We start from the raw sequence: 17,804 nt of genomic DNA, 5'->3' as shown, positions 1-17,804 counted from the left end.
ATATCTTACCATCATGATGGATGGATGTACATGATAAATGCCAATCTGGTGATCAATCTGAACTGGGAACAATATTCCTCCTCAATTTGTGGACGAATGGGTTACATCATGCTAAAATTCACAATTTGGTGTCTGTCTGTGTGGTTTTTGACCACAATACAGTTGGTCGTTTATACTTATCCAATCTCAACCGTTTATACTTTAAAACTTCCTGTCCCAGTCATACACCTGCTGCAGCGATAAACATGTGGCACCACATTGCATTTACATTCTGCAATGGATTTCACTGGGATTCACACCCTCACTTCCCAAGAAACCAATGACAGAACGTTGTTCTTCCCTGGTGCATGCTTCCAAGGGAGCTGCCATCTTGGAACTGATCGACTGACGTCATACGCTCAATGTTGCCAGATCAAAAACAGGCAAAACATGACTTACCCATAGATATAACATATGTCGTCTACAACTATACACATTACATTCACAAATTTTTATCGTCATTTTAATTTCACTTATTGACTGCCCCTCATATATATATATATATATATATATATATATATATATATATATATATATATATATATATATATATATATATATATATATATATATATATATATATATATACATATGTATATAAATAAATAAATATAAAGACGTATATATATTTCATGTAGATTTTGGCCCAATCTATCAATTTTAGATGTTAGGCCTGTTGATCTTTTGACCTTAAAAATAATTGGTGGTTGAATGCATTGACCTTGATATGCAAATCCTCTTCAAATATCAAGTCAATCAGATAGAAATTTGACAATCTTAGAAATTTGCCCCATGTTGTCCTTTTGGCCTGTGTTGACCTCAAAAAAAAAAGTTGGTTGAGTTCTGTGACCTGTGGTGGTGGTTGTATGGCAGCTTAGCTGCTGGGGTAGCTATCATTTCTTGAAGTGTGACTGTGTTGCTGATGCAGTGCCCCTCTACCAGTACACACTCTGGAACTGGTACTCATTTTGCTGACCTCAGAAGGATGACAGGCTGAGTCAACCCCCTGGTGTATTAATTCAGTGGCTGACAGGGCTTGAACTCAGGACCCTAGGATCCCAAGCCACCACCCTAACCACTGAGCCAACACCAGGCTCCTTCTGTGACCTCATACGCAAATGCTCTTCAAACTTCAAGTTAATCGGATGAAAATTGAGGATTTTAGAAATCCGGCCTATTTTGACCTTTTGGCCAATGTTGACCTCAAACATAGTTGGTGGTTGAATTCAGTGACATGATATACAAATCGTCTTCATTTTTAAAGTCAATTGGATGAAAATTGAGGATTTTAGAAATTCAAAAAAATTGTTGACCTTTGACCTATGATGACCTTTTGACTTATTGACCTCAATAATAAATAATATTCCGTTGGTGAATTTTTGTGAAGATCGATTTAAAATTGTGACCTGTAGGTAATTAAAGATGAGCGGACAGTTAAACAAGCAAACTGAAGCGATCAACATTCTTGTGAAAAATGTATAAAATTTTTTTCCAAGTAACAAACAAACAGACAAACAGACTCTTCTTCTTCTTCTTTCGGCTGCTCCCGTTAGGGGTCGCCACAGCGGATGTTCTGTTATGAGACAAACAGACAAATGGACCCAAATGCAATGCCCCTCCTTCAGCAAGGGTAATGATAATAGCGTAATATTAACGTTATTACAAAACAATATTAATACAGTACTAATAATATCACCCCTCCCTAAGGGGTTTTTCTCATTGGACGAAGGCTGTGTTGACATATACAAATAGCTTATCGTGGCGTTTCATGGGGAACCCCCTAGTCTCTACCACTTCTACGAACGGTAACAAAAAAATTATAAACTGTAATGTACTCAATGAACAGGGACGAAGACTCTGAAGTGGGAACAACAGGTTTATGCCGGACATGGGCACAACACAGCACAGCACAGCATCGGAATATGGGCGGGTCACGTGACTCTCCTTAACCACACCTTGGTGCACCCATGTATGTATGCATTAGTATAAATTACTGATACATCACATAAACCACAAACATGTTTGATTACATTTTTAAACAGTCGCTACCGCTGTTTAACACTCAACTGAAAAGGAGGGAAGTCGATGTTATTGAGGCATTATATGCTTATGGCATCCCCCAAAGGTTTTAAGGACCCAGCCCTAGATCTATTGTAATCTATATACCCCAGATAGGATAATAACATGGTCCATTTTGTCACTCCCGAAGGGAGCAAGTGTACGTGGTGGTCGTATGGCAGATTAGCTGCCGGGGTAGCTATCATTTCTCGAAGCATGACTGTATCGCTGATACAGTGCCCCTCTACCAGTACACACACTGGAACTGGTACTCATTTCGCCGACCTCAGAAGGATGACAGGCTGAGTCAACCCCCTGGTGTATTAATTCAGCGGCCGACGGGGCTTGAACTCAGGACCCTAGGATCCCAAGCTGCTACCCTAACCACTGAGCCAACACCAGAGTGACAGCAAGTGTACAAGTTCATAAAGGGGTATTTCAAAGGAGGACGACGAGAAGTCATGTGATTAATGACTCGCTATACCACGTACACTAACTTACTGCCGCAGCCTCTGAATAAGTCGTGACACCAAAACGAGATGCAGTGACAACATGCGTCGTGAACCTTCCATCTTCAGGTCTCATGCCAAAAAGGGACTTTGGTAGATATTGTACACACGGCTTGATTCCATCAGAAAGTAGAGCTTCTAAATTGCCTTCATGCACTCAAGCATCGACGAGTGTGCGTTTAACGGTGGAAGGGTTGGTTTGCCATGATTGTGAGCGCCAACCTGTTCATACGGCACATCCAACGACCCTATGTCCATGACGTCGCTGGAGCGAAGCACCCTCATAATTGTGTTGATGGCAGTCGTGCAGGGAATGCGTGGGTTTGCGTTTCAATGTAATGCGAAACGATGTGATTTGGGATTTCTGTAACAACCGTCGTACCTATAGATCGTTCTCTATCGGACAGGTACCCTGTGTGCATCATCACGGGCATGGAAACGTCACATCTTTAAATATATAAATATGTATATATATGTATATCTATATATAGTCGTTGCAGATGTTACACGTGTTCCCGCCATCAGCAGTGGTCTCATCGAGCTCGTGTCATCCTCCTCGGACGAGACCAGCCCCTCTCGGTCGGTTCACCTCGCCAGCGCAGCACGTCGAACCCGCACGCACGGACTACCAGGCAACCCGCCCGTCCCTCCTTCCTCGGACCCTCCCACTCCGGTTCTCCGTCGACGCGACCAGGCGCCTGCGTGCTGCTCACGTCATACGCACGTCCAGCGTCCCGTGCACTCGGTGTGAGCGCGCACGTGCCACGTTTAAACACAGCACCGTGGAACGGTAAACCCGTTCTCACGGTGTCAAAGCATCCACGGCGCTGTCCGCGCTCAAACCGCTCCACGTGACCGCCAGGCGGGAACACAATGACAAGGACGGGCAGAGACACGGAAAGAGAAACAAGGAAGAGAGCGAAAGGACAAATGGAGAGAAAGATATAAACAAAGGGAGAAAGGGAAGGAGCGAGAAGGAGCGAGAGAGAGAGAGATGCGTGAGGGGTTTTTACATCCGCCTCACGGCGCGCAAGGTGCCGCGCGTCGTGCGCGCCCGACGCACACACGCACGCGCGCGCGCTCGCGCCGCACCGTGACGCACCAAGGTACAGCACGAACCGCGAGCTGCACGAGTCGGGCGGGGTCCGCGGCTCGCGCCGACTCTGCCCCCCGCACGGCGAGCACGGCCGGCGGCCACGGCTCGGCGACGGGCAAGGGCCGTGCGGGAGGGTCGCGCCACGCGCGACATGATCATTTTGCCGTGCAAGAGGCAGCGGATGATGGCGGATAGCAGCCCCAGGTGTAAGCGGCGCAAACAGGCGAACCCCAAGCGGAATAACGGTGAGAGTCGGCGTCCGTGCCCGCGTCCCACGTCGTGCCCGCGCCTCTCGCGGCACACGCACAGCACGCACGACGCCAACAACACGCACCCAGGCGGCGCTTCCCTCAGGCCCGTTACCTGCGTCCCACCCGCGCCCTCACATAACGGGACCTGAGGCCGCCTCAGGCTCCACAGCGTCTTCGCACCACTTCTCACAGCGAACTTTCTCTCACGCACACAATTTTGAGTTCGATTCGTTTTGTAAAGAAATAAAAATACTCCGCTGTGTTTAATTTTCCACCCCACAGGCACCCCCTCCCTCCCCCACCCCCCCCAAACCCCCGTCCTCCCACACGCTCTCTCTCCCTCGCGCTCACAACTCCGCATAGCGGCCGCCGTGTGGCGCGTGCTCCGTGCACGAGGTGCGATCCCCTCACGATGCCGCCGTCCGCGGTCTCTGCTCGCCGCCGTGGACGCCGTGCTGGCGACCGTACGGACATTTCCGCGACGACGTGTGGGTGGGGCACGCTCGGCCATGTCATCACGGGCCTTGACGGCCGGAGCCGACCGGTAAATTTAAGGTCACGAGGGGATCATTGTTCGTGATGACGGACATGACCGATCTGTTGGTGTGAGATCGCGCGGGACATCATAACCTGTGGTGAAAGGTGTAACGGCAGTGTGACCGCGCGTGAGGCTCCATGGAAGGAAAAGAAGAAGTCCGAGTACTGAGTGACGTATCATCGGTTGGCATCCTGTACACCTTGATCAAACCCTCACCTGGTGTGCGCTGACCGAGCTATGATTAAGATCCCTGATTTTGGCGCGCTTTGTGCGACCCGATCTCTCCCGATCACACACACACACACACACACACACACACACACACACACACACACACACACACACACACACACACACACACACACACACACACATACACGCACACACGCACACACACACACGCACACACGCACACACACATATACACACGCACACACACACGCACGCACACACACACACATACACGCACACGCACGCACACACACACGCACGCACACACACACACACATACACGCACGCACACACACGCACGCACACACACGCACACACGCACACAAACATACACACGTACACACGCACACACACACGCACGCACACGCATGCACGCACACACACATACGCACACACACGCACAAGCACACGCACACACACACGCACGCACACACACGCACGCACACACACATACGCACACAAACATACACACGCACACACGCACACACACACGCACGCACACGCACACACACATACGCACACGCACGCACAAGCACACGCACACACACACGCACGCACACACACGCACGCACACACACATACGCACACAGACACGCACGCACGCACACACACACACACACACACACACGCACGCACACACACACACACACACACGCATGCACACACATACACATACGCACACACATACGCACACACACGTACACACACACACGCGCACGCACGTACGCACACACACACATACGCACACACACACACACACATACGCACACACACACATACACACACACACGCACACACACACACAAGTACACGTACGCACACACGCACACACATACGCACATACACACACACTCACACGCACACACACAAGTACACGTACGCACACACGCACATATGCACACACACACATACGCACACACACACACGTACACACACGCACATATGCACGCACACGCACACACATACACACACACACACACACACACACACACACACACACACACACACACCTTCCTTCGCCGAGACCACGAGTTTCATGTAAACTGATATACGAGTTCCGAAAACTCCTTCGGCTCGGCCAGTCTGATCACTGGACACAAATTCTTGCAGGTAGACGTAGACCTCCGTGGTCAGTGCAGGTCGACGTCGGTGGTCAGTACAGATAGACCTCGGTGGTCAGTGCAGGTAGACGTTGGTGGTCAGTGCAGGTAGACCTCGGTGGTCAGTGCAGGTAGACGTCTGTGGTCAGTGCAGGTAGACCTCGGTGGTCAGTGCAGGTACACGTCGGTGGTCAGTGCAGGTAGACCTCGGTGGTCAGTGCAGGTAGACGTCGGTGGTCAGTGCAGGTAGACGTCGGTGGTCAGTGCAGGTAGACCTCAGTGGTCAGTGCAGGTAGACCTCGGTGGTCAGTGCCTCGTTCACAGGATTGAGATGTTGCTGTACCTCGTGACGCGGTAATGAATACACAGTACTCGTGGTTCACTATGTGTGTTTTATTGTCGTTCAGCGCTGGTGCGTTTTGGAGTGAATGGAGAGAGCGACTCTGAAGACGAAGATGCTCTTCACATCGTGGAGGAGGACGGAGAAGGGGAGGAAGAGGTCGAGGAAGATGATGCCGATGGTGACGGTAAGGGTGGGAGATGGGAAGTTTAAAAGGGCAGTGGAAGGTCGACGTCGGTCGGGGCCCACCTCGATCTGGCTCCACGTCTGGGTCAACGTCAGTCGGGGTCAACGGCCGTCGGGGTCATCGTCGGTCGGGGTTAACGTCGGTCTGTGTCAACGTCGGTCGGGGTCCACGTCGGTCGGTGTCAACGTCGGTCTGGGTTAACGTCGGTCTGTGTCAACGTCGGTCGGGGTCCACGTCGGTTGGTGTCAACGTCGGTCTGGGTCAGCGTCGGTCTGGGTCAACGTCGGTCGGGGTCCACGTCAGTCGGTGTCAACGTCGGTCTGAGTCAACGCTAGTTTGGGTCAATGTCGGTTGGGGTCAACGTCGGTCTGGATCAACGTCGGTCTGGGTCAACGTCGGTCGGGGTCCACGTCGGGTCGGGGTCATCGTCGGTCGGGGTCAACGGCCGTCGGGGTCATCGTCGGTCGGGGTCCACGTCGGTCGGTGTCAACGTCGGTCTGGGTTAACGTCGGTCTGTGTCAACGTCGGTCGGGGTCCACGTCGGTTGGTGTCAACGTCGGTCTGGGTCAGCGTCGGTCTGGGTCAACGTCGGTCGGGGTCCACGTCGGTCGGTGTCAACGTCGGTCTGGTTCAACGCTAGTTTGGGTCAACGTCGGTCTGGGTCAACGTCGGTCTGGGTCAACGTCGGTCGGGGTCCACGTCGGGTCGGGGTCCACTTCGGTCGGGGTCCACTTCGGTCAGGGTCCACGTCGGGTCGGGGTCCACTTTGGTCGTGGTCCACGTCTATCTGAGTCCACGTGTGCTTTATATGTAACCGCTTTTGCAGTTATGTACTTATCGTGTCTTGGTTGTTTTCCTCTCAACCCTAACCCTAACCCCAACCCTATTTCAAATTCATTCCTTTTAGATATTACAATAGCTGATGAGGATGCTGCTCTTGAGGATGCTGAATGTGTGGAGGAGCAATTGAAAGGTATTTGTGCATTCATTCACAAGGAGTCAGTAATGGTTGGGTATGTTTCGTCAAGGAAGAGGTCCGACAGAATGGTGCAGAGGTAGAGCACCTACATTTGAGCTTTCTACCCTTGGATCAATTCCCAACTTGACCAAGAACTGTCTGATTGGTTTTCTGTAAGCAGGGTGTTGCACCATAAAGAGTGCCTTCCCTGTGGAAGGATGTTAAACTTTGTGTCCCGTCTCAACATTAGTTATTGGACGTTCAATTTCCCAGTGTTTTTAACTAAGAGTAGGCAGGTTATCGCCGGCACCCTGAACTAATTACAAATTATTGCTCAAACCAGCTCCAGTCAAACGTCGGGCTTGGCCAGTCGGTTCATGAAAGACGGGCCAAATACCTTCCCCGGCCAACCCTACTCTCTCTCTCTATTGAGTGCAGCCTGTGGCTGCTGGTTGCATCATTGCTTGGGACGTGGCGATGCCACTGATGCAGTGCCCCCCTTACCAGTACACTGGTGCTCATTTTGCCGACCTCGGAAGGATGACAGGCTGAGTCAACCTCCTGGTGTATTTTAATTCAGCGGCCAACGAGGCTTGAACTCAGGACCCTAGGATCCCAAGCTGGCACCCTAACCACTAAGCCAACACCAGGCTACGGCCAACCCCACAAAAAGGTGTTAAAGATCGGGGCCGTTAAACGATTAGTAGTAGTTTTTTATGAAGAGATATTCATGTTTACTGTGAAAACTTTTCATTGACTTTGCTGTTGCAGCTCTGAAACTCCCAACATCACTCACGATATCCTGATGTCACATTTGCCTCGTTGGCATATTGTTCTCGATAGTTGCTTTGCGACAATCCCACATCCTTTGTAAGCCTGCTATCCCGGTGCGTGTAGCGCAAAGCGGGGTTAAGGAATTGGTTCACTCCGTCTGTCTATCATTCTATTTGGATGATCGAGGAACTACTTAAAACTTAACATAAATTTAATTTTGTGTTTTGAACATTGTAGAACATGGACCATGAATCAGAACTTGGACCTGCCTACAGTTTAGCAGTACTTTGGCTCTGAATTTGGCAAATTGTACGGAATCTCGTCCTGAGTGTGCATGCACACTCACTGTAAAGCAATTGCTTCAGTCTGTCTGTCTGTCTGGCACTCAAATTGAAAATCATTCCAAAAAGGAAAGCAACTGTTTTAGAGACGTCATAAAAAAAAATACAAACAACAGGTACGAATAACGAATGCAACGTGTTAAATAAGTTAGTGTAAAAGATACTGCACCATCGGCGATAAACTTCCGATTTAATTTCTTTCTTTTTTCGACACTCTATTGCCTTTAAAACTTTTACTTTATTTCAATTTAATTATATATTTGAACACTGCAGAACACAAATCACCCTGTCTGCACTTCCAAAAACCTTCAGTTTTTTTTTTTTAAATTTGTATACCTTGTCGAGGCTCATGTGAAAGCTGACACACAACTCAGTACTTGGAGTACTCGGAAAAGATTGGAGTACGCAGTACTCGGAAAAGATTGTACAGTCTCGACCAATCAAATTTGTCGCGTGCTCTAAGGGCGGAGTAATAGCAATATTCTGATGAAAATGGCAGCACCTCGAGATTTAATGACAGAGTAACTTCGTCCAAAAGGTCTGTTCGTTTAATGCATCTCTTTCTGAAAGATCGTTCCAAATTCATCAGTTTTTTTTCCCCCAGAAGAGTAGGCAAGAGATTCAACTCTGTACTGTTCCGTTTTACCCATCAGTTACCATCGCATCTCCTATTCAAAGTTTACAAACAAAGCTAAGATAGATTGTGCTCGAAAATGGAAAGCAAGAGTTGAAGATATCCTTCCTACATCCTTTTTCTCTGAACCCTCTCGTTCATTCTGCTTTATCAATTTGTAATCGAAGTGCCTTCGAGAATGGTGTAAGCTACTGCAGAGTGCGAGGCAGAGTTTTTACCTGTAGGGAAGAACGGGACATGTTGACCCATAACGTCCTTTACAATTCCTTCCTGCCCAATGCCATTGATTGACCATGTCAACCTGTTATTAGACAGAATAGTCAGAAATTAATTATTAAATTAAAACGATAACTTAAGTGTGCAAGTACTCAGTTTAAGGTCTTATTTCAATGCTTGTGGATTCATTGGGATCGGTATTTCCCAAACATCCGTGTTCATGTTGACACACAAATTGTAGCCACATTACGTGTTACTTGATACAACATGAACATTCAGAGTGAAGTCTGTGCCTCCGATTAGTCACCATGCTGTTCTGTTGCCTGAAGGAATTGATATTGTTTATAAGGCATCAATAAGCAGGTGTTTAGAGTAAGGCGATGTGCCAGAAATTGATGAATGATCTGCAGTATTTCTGTTTGATCGTCGATGGTTTGGCAGGATAGCTTACTGGAGGTGTGTGTACTTGCCTTTGCATGCAAAGCACCAGTTTGACGGTTTATAGCTGGGTCGAGATTCAAACCCAGGCTGACAGTTCAATGTGTGTGCAGTGTGTGCCGAGGGCCGTTAAGCCAGGCAATCACTGCTCGGTTGTCGGTGGATGTTTAAGATCCGACTGTGCCTTTCACAAAGAGTAGGAAAGTTATTGCCGGCACCCTGAATGAATTGCAAGATCCTGCCCTAATCATCTTGAGTTGAATGTTCGGCCTGGCCAGCCGGTTCATGAAAGACTTGGACTAAAAACGTTTCCGAGCCGACCCCGCAAGAAGGTGGGAATAATTGGGGCCATTAAAAATAGTACTGGTATCATAGTCAGGTCAGGTCAGGTATGGGAGCATGTGCCAGAACAGCGCGTCGCTGCGTCCACTTTCCGGCGGTACTCCAGGGGCCTCCGTCTGGCCTTCCCCCAGGCAGATGCCAGGCCCATCCCCATCTCCTTGAGATGATGGTCAACCTGCTGCAACCACGAGGCACGTGGTCGGCCCACTGGCCTCCTCCACTCATGAGACTCCCTCGCTGAGAGAATCTGGTGAGCAGGATCAGCGTCAGGAAAACGAGCCACATATCCATACAGCCGCAACTGACGCTCACGGACTATGCAGGTAACAAATCTCATCCGAGTCTCTCTCAGCAACCGCTCGTTGGACACAAAATCCGACCAGCGATAGCCAAGGATTCTCCGAAGAGACCTGGTACCAAAGGAATTAAGTTTCCGTCTCAGATCCTTGGTCAGAGTCCAAGTCTCAATCCATAGAGCAAGACTGGAAGCACCAAGGATCTGAAGACTCGGACTTTCGTCCTCCCGCACAGGTACCGGCAGCGCCACACCCCATGATCCAGTGAATCCATGATTCCCCAGGCCCGACCCAGACGTCTATTGACCTCTGACTCACAGCCAGCAGAGACATGAATATCACTGCCAAGGTAAGTGAATCTCTCCACGACGTCAACATCCTCACCACAAACAGACACAGACAGGACAGCAGCATCCAAGATGTCATTGATAGCCGGGATATTAGTTTTGACCCAAGAAACCTGTAATCCCAGCGGCTCCGACTCCTCATTCAGCACCGCGAGGGCCCCCAAAAGGATATCTAAAGTGTCCGCAAAGATGACTGCATCATCTGCGAAATGAAGGTCCAAGATCTTGACATTCCCAAACGATGCACTGCAGCTTGATCTTTCCGACATCCTCCCTAAAATCCAGTCCATACAAGTGCTGAAAAATGTGGGGGCCAGTACACACCCCTGACGAACTCCAGTAATAACTGGAAATAAGTCAGAGATGGTACCACCACACTTCACAGCACTCTCAGTACCAGAGTAGAGTTCAGACATCAGATCGATCAGTTTTGGTGGCACCCCACGAAGACCAAGAATCCTCCAGAGGGCATCCCGATTCACTGAATCGAACGCTTTACAGAGATCAACATAGGCTGCAAGCAGCCCCTGCCGAAACTCTCGTCTGCGTTCGGTGAGGACACGAAGAGCAAGGATACGGTCGATCGTTGACCTCTTTGGTGTAAAGTCTGACTGCTCTGGGCACTGGGGCTCAAGCAGATGGTGGCCAATGCCATCAATAATTATCCGAGCAAAGACCTTGCCCGGCACTGAGAGCAGCGTCACCCCTCGGTAGTTGTTGCAGTCTTGGTGATCACCCTTCCCTTTCCAGAGAAGGACAACAAGGCCCCTCTTCCAATCACTTGGGTGATGCCTGTGTTCCAGGCAGAGCACAAAACTGCATGCAACGACACGAGTGCATTTACACCAGCCTTGAGAAGTTCAGCATGGATGCCACAGATCCCTGGAGCTTTACCCCGTTTCAACCGGTTCACTGCAGCCCGTGTTTCCACAAGCGTAGGTGGACCACAGTTGATTGGAGGGTCAGCAACAGGGATTGTAACACCCTTGACGTTCAACTCAACATCTGCGGGATCAGCCTGGTACAACGGCTCAAAGTAACCGGCCCAGCCCAACCGGCCCTTCACTTCAGACTCCTCTGTCAAGAGCCTACCACTCTCTGCTCGAACTGTAGTGCTCCGAGGGATGGGCTTGGATGAACGCAATGCGCGAATTCCCCTGTAAGCGGGACGAGAATCACCTGACCACAGTTGATGCTCTACCCCCTCACAGATTCCTCGCACATAGGCCTCCTTGTCCACCCTCAGTGCACGTACAGTTTTACGCCTCAGCTCCCTGAACAGCTCAGCTCTGCCATTCAGCCTGGCCCTGCGACTCTGGTCAATGGTATCCAGTGTCCCTTGAGAGACAAAATTCTTCTTTGCCCTGCGGTGAGTTCCAAGACATCCACCGGCAACATCAAGGACGGTGGTCTTGATGGCACTCCACAACTCTTCAGGACCCCACAAAGCACCCAGACACCCCAAATGTCCACTCAGCCTGTTCGCAAACTCCTCAGCTACTCTCTCATCCTTGAGCTTGGCAACATCCAGCCTAGGCTGGGATGGTACCATTCTCCAGGATTTAAGGTGCAGCTTTAGAGTTGCTACAACAAGCCGGTGGTCAGTATTGAGGAACTGAGCACTCCGGTAGACCCTGCCGTTCTGGATCATCCTCCAGCGACCGTCAACGAGGACATGGTCAATCTCCTTTGCCACACCGCCAGCGTTGGAATACCATGTCCAGCGATGAGCTTGTGGGCGCTGAAACCATGAACCAGCCACCCTAAGTCCATGACTTCTTGCAAAGTCAAGGAACTTAGTGTTATTCTGATTCACAGTTCCTGACCCATGGGGACAAACACATGTCTCATAACCATCCCTATCAGTTCCAGTCGATGCATTGAAATCCCCCAAGAGTGGAAGTGTATCTCCTCTGGGGCACTGATCAACCACAGACTCGAGCGTGGCGTAGAATGTGTCCTTCATGGTGAGGTCACTCGCCTCAGTCGGAGCATAGACAGAGACCAGGGAAATGACACCTAAGGAGTGACGAATCCTTAGTCTCATAATGCGCTCGTTGACTGGTGTTACCTCAATTATCATTGGGGTCAGCTTATTGGACACAGCTACAGCAACTCCTTGGGTATGGTAACCATCAGAACGACCAGACCAATAGTAGGTGTAACCACCTACCATTGTCTCGCCGCAATCCGGTCTCCAAACCTCAGAGAGTGCTGCAATACCGATGTCCAAACGCTTGAGCTCAGATGATAACAGAGACAGTTGATCATCCTCTCTTAGGGATAAGACATTCCAGGCACCCACCCGAAGGGACCGCCTCAGGTTAACCCAAGGAGACCGCCGTCTGGTGGATGACACCTCAGCACCACTTCGACACACTCTCCCGCAATCTGACCCAGGGATGTTACCCTGTGGTTTCCCTCCTTTCATCAAAGATTGGGGGTCCCGAAGGCTTTGCCCCAATCCCGTCATCCGGTGAGCTGCCCTGCGAAGGGAAGCTGCACAGGAGGTACTCCCACGGAGTGGGTTTTCAGATTTATTTGCGGTTTTGTGTTTTTCGGAATGAAGGGTTTTACGGTGGCGGAGTGCAAATCCTGCCACCAACCTCCTAATAAAAAGTAATCCAACTGCAGGAGGACGTCCGCAGACACAGTTGGGCACTAGATATGGATGGCCGTTGGCTCACAAGGAGCTCCTCCGCCCTTTGACAGGTTTTGTTTTTAATCCTGCTGGGTGTCCATATCCAAACACCCCCCTCACCATTAAACCTGGTGGGGGAGACGGTTTCGTCGCCGACAACCCGACCATGGAACACGTTAGTACAGGTTTACATGGTACCTGTAGCAGGTCACAGATCTAACCTGACCTGACACTGAGTTGTTGACACTAACCTGACCACATCATAGTCGTGGTAGTAATCGTTGAAAATTTATTATTGGTCGCTTCAGCATTGATGATTTATTTAAAGTTTAAAATAAACAAATTGTTGATGTCCCTTTGCCTGCTTTTTGTGACCATTAGGATTCGTTTCAGGTGGTTTCACCTGAATACTGGTGAATTGAAAATGAGAAAAATCTGGTTTTCATTCCCTCTTTTTGTTTCTGCTCACAGTAACTAGAAGGGCATTCGGCAGAGCGCATACCTCTGCCAGGTTGCTTAGTTTATGTTTTGTATCCCACTGGTAGGCTGGATATGGATGTGGACCTGAACTAAAATTTAATCATCTTGTACTTGTCACCGAACCAACTTAGCCACAAAGTTTCGTCCAAATCCGTCCACAATATTTTCAATATCATCCTATATATCATTTTATCCCTAACACTCAATCGTGAAGAATCACTTTAAAAATTCTCAGATCTGGATTTGGATCTTCATGAAAATCTAATAAATTCTTCCTTGTTACATACTCAACCTGCCCACCAAGTTTCGTCCAAATCCGTGCACAACTTTTTGAGATATCCTGCTATATGTCGTATTTGGTCTTATACTCAATGGTGAAAATCACTTTAAAAAATTCTTGCATCCAGATCCAGATTTGTATCGTCACCAAAATCGAATAATTTTGTCCTTGTCACATACCCAAGTACATACCCAAGCGCTCCACCAAATTTCATCTGAATGCGTCCACGACGTTTTGAGATATTTTGTTCACAAACAAACAGACAGATAGGGGTGAAAATATAACCTCCATCCACTTTCAGTGGCAGATGTAACTCGGAACGGCACTCAGTAGAGCGCATACCAATTTACATTTTGTATCCCACTGATCGGCTGGATCTGCATCCGGACCCGAACCAAAATCTAATTGGCTTGTTCTTGTCACCTAACCAACTTATCCATCAAGTTTTGTCATAACTCGTCCACAACTTTTTGAAATGTCGTGCTATACTGTATATCATTTTTGGCCCCATCTCTCAATGGTGACGAATCACCTAAAAAATTCTCATATTGGGATCCGGATCTGGATCTTCACCAAAATCTAATCAATTTATCCTTGTCACACACCCAACCTATCCACCAAGTTTCATCCAAGTCCGTCCATAACTTTTTGGGATATCCTGCTCACAGACAGACAGACAGACAGACAGACAGACGGGTGAAAAGAACTTCCGTCCACCTTTGGTGGCAGAGGTAATTGTTTATTTTCCTCTTTTGTTTTTCTATTTTTTGTTCCTGCAATTCCCACTGAGATGTACAGTAATTGGGAGTAAATAGTGCTGTGATGATGTAACATAAAACTGATGAAGTCTCAAACAATGTCAAAATCTTGTGATATCCCTTTTAGGACCATCTATTTATTATGTAGACGATTATGGCTGAATTCTGAGCACCTCCCTCTCTCTCCTTCCCCCTTCACCCCTCCTTACCACACACACCCTGTCTATTCCACCCCTGTAGTCATATCTCCTCCGAACCCTTCTCTCCACACTCCACTATCCTCATTGCTCTCTCCTATCAACACCATTCCTTTTCTTCCTTTTCTCAATTTCAATTTCCTCAATCCATCACACTTAATAAACTGATGTACTCTTGAGACAATCGAGGCGACAGGTATCCTCGGAGTATCGCAAAGCACATTCTAACGAAGCTGTGAACCCTCAGCATGCCTGGCACTTGGAGACATGGGCTGAACTTATCGGTAGCAAAAGCAAACCTCCTGTTAAGTTCAAGCATAAAATGCATTTTTTACATGTAAAGTCAAGGCTCATGGAAGAGCTAGAACACAGAATGGATCAGGACGTAACAGAACAAAAGGAACATTAGAAAGAGGGGGGAAACTCCAACATCAGTGTTGAGGGACAAAATATCGGGAGACTTGGACAAATAAGGATTGAGGGGTTGGATAGGATGCACAGAGTGGACAAGATGGATTCAGCAGCAAAATCTCAAGAAGGAAAAATTGGAAATTTAGAAAGAGGTGGACTTGATGGAGGGGTTGATGGGGGTGAAAATATTCTGGTTTTGGATGGGGGATATGCTGAGATGGTGGTGAACAGCTGTCTTGAAGACCTGGAGGGAAGAATGAGATTGAAAATAGTGTCGAAATTGGTTCCACAGGTGGGGAAAAAGTGGGACAAATAAGTGGAGGTGAGCAGTGATTCTGAATTTTGGGAGTTTCACAAGAAGGGGGTTGATGATGGATCCCACTGATAGGCCGGATCTGCCTCCAGACTTTAACTATAATCTAATCGGCTTGTTCTTGTTACCTACCCAACACGTCCACTAAGTTTTGTCTAAATCCATCCATAATTGTTTGAGATATCATGCTCCATAACGTTTTTGGCCTCATCTCTCATTGGTAAAGAATTGCTTTAAAAAATTGTGGAATTCAGATCTGGATCTTCACCAAAATATAATCAATTTGGCCTTGTCACACCACACCTGTCCATCAAGTTTCGCCCAAATCCATCCACAACTTTTTGAGTTATTCTGCTTACAGACAGACAGACAGACAGACAGACAGAAACAGGGGTGAAAACAACCTCCGTCCACCTCAGGTGGCGGAAGTAATTAAAAGTATTAATGTTTGGGGAATTGTGGGGTACTGTTGAGGAGAGTATGGAGAGGGAAGGAATCATTTCAAGTTTTATAAATAGCAAGGTGAGTTGGTAGGTTTCAATGTGGTAAGCATTTCAGATGATAATATACAATAAATATCCTTAACCTTGAAGGTGAAATGTCTTTACATGAGCTGGTTCATGCATTAAGCAAGTGAAGTGATCAGTCCAAGTTGTGACATCTGTTAAGAGGAGATACAAGGAACTTGGACACATGAGTAGGCCTATTGGCTCATCATGCCTATGCTTCAAACACACGCCGTATGTTATTATCAATTAATTGATTTACTTAATTTAACTTGAGAAAGGGGGTGGGAGGATAACTGTGGGGCAGGCATAGGGACATAACCAGGGTTTTTAGAAACGTTTTTAGGGATGAAGGGTGAGGAACATAAACGAAAGCACATATGGTGAGGAACAAATTAACACCGAAAGCACATTACCATTTTGACATGACCCTCTTACAAACAACAAACACGTACTTATCTATATATACATATATGTATATATGTATATATAATGGAGCATATGTATGGTATGTATGTATCATATACTCCTCTAAGAGGATTTGACCTAGGAAACTGAAACTTTCAGGGATTAATGAGGGCACCCTGAAGTTGTGCATGTGCAAGTTTCATTTGATTTTATCAAGTTTAAAAAAAAAATTGCCCATCTTGGTATTTCTGTTCTTTGGGGGAGGGGGTGAAATTGAAATTGTTTGAGCTATATATTTGAAATATGCACGTAAGCAGTATGCATGTTTTCGCTTCATGCACATAACCCAGATTATTTTTCAATTTTCGGGAGTGGTCGAGGAAGCAGTCTGTTGCCTATACACCGCCCAAATAAAAATAAGACTGTGCGTCTTGAAGCTCACCTGAATCAGGAGCAACAGTCACTCAAACCCCCCCGCAGACACCCCTCGACCCTGAATTTTTTAATGCCATGAACAAACTTTAGTACATCATGGGTGATGAAGTTTGTGGTCAAGTTCCGTCAAAATCCTGTGTGTACTTTTGGAGAAGAGAGCAATTACCTATTTTGGAGGGTCAAAACCCCTGTAAATCCCCTTAATGAGTGCAGATTTTGATGCGGTCAATTTACCTTCGTTCGGCATCAGCTATGAAGCTTGTGGTTAAGTTTCATCAAAATCGTGTATTTGGTTCAAGCAATAATGACTGAAGTGTTTACGGACTGACTGACTCAATGACTCACTCACTCACCTATGGATACTGCTCGATCGCATAAGTTCACTGGAGTAAAGTCCAGGTGAGCTAAAAACGATGTGTCAGAAGAACGTTTTGTATGCTTGCAACATCACCCATACGTCGGGTACTCTAGTGGTGAGTGTATCTAATTACCCATTCATACCAAAGCTACCTACCAGTTCTGCCAATATCAATGTACCCTTCTGATGCTTCCAGGTAACTATCTAATTCCAGTCTGAATCTATTCTGTTGCCACTTTTTCAGGGAGACCATTCCATGCATCAACTACTCTCTGATTGAAAGACCTCTGCTTGACTCCATTCTGAACACTCCTCTTCTTTA

At 47.7% G+C, this 17,804-nt stretch overlaps 1 protein-coding gene and 1 long non-coding RNA gene across 12 annotated transcripts in view; one reads left to right on the top strand and one right to left on the bottom strand.

Annotated features, from left to right (window-relative positions):
* The window catches only part of LOC147014296 (uncharacterized), a 75,475-nt gene extending 71,260 nt beyond the window's left edge, over positions 1 to 4,215 (bottom strand). The window contains exon 1 of the long non-coding RNA XR_015050707.1: positions 4,066 to 4,215. This is a non-coding gene — a long non-coding RNA (uncharacterized LOC147014296). The remainder of the gene's footprint in view (positions 1 to 4,065) is intronic.
* The window catches only part of LOC147014295 (uncharacterized), a 130,829-nt gene that overhangs the window by 49,462 nt on the left and 63,563 nt on the right, over positions 1 to 17,804 (top strand). For 2 of the 11 annotated variants that reach the window (XM_085852184.1, XM_085852179.1), the window contains exons 1-3: positions 3,665 to 3,947; positions 6,230 to 6,349; positions 7,257 to 7,322. In XM_085852184.1, coding sequence (XP_085708310.1) covers positions 3,854 to 3,947; positions 6,230 to 6,349; positions 7,257 to 7,322 — 280 coding nt within the window. In that variant the 5' untranslated portion in view covers positions 3,665 to 3,853. Of the gene's footprint in view, positions 1 to 3,428; positions 3,948 to 4,304; positions 4,498 to 4,613; positions 4,711 to 6,229; positions 6,350 to 7,256; positions 7,323 to 17,804 lie in introns of those variants that run through there. The other 9 variants (XM_085852186.1, XM_085852187.1, XM_085852177.1 and 6 more) reach the window with 8 other exon arrangements.

This window comes from Eptatretus burgeri, chromosome 13, assembly GCF_056783735.1.
Source record: "Eptatretus burgeri isolate ZD-2024b chromosome 13, Ebu_testis_v1, whole genome shotgun sequence".
Classification (NCBI taxonomy): domain Eukaryota; kingdom Metazoa; phylum Chordata; class Myxini; order Myxiniformes; family Myxinidae; genus Eptatretus; species Eptatretus burgeri.
The sequence above is the reverse complement of the archived record's forward strand: the minus strand, read 5'-3'. Positions and strand labels throughout refer to the sequence as shown.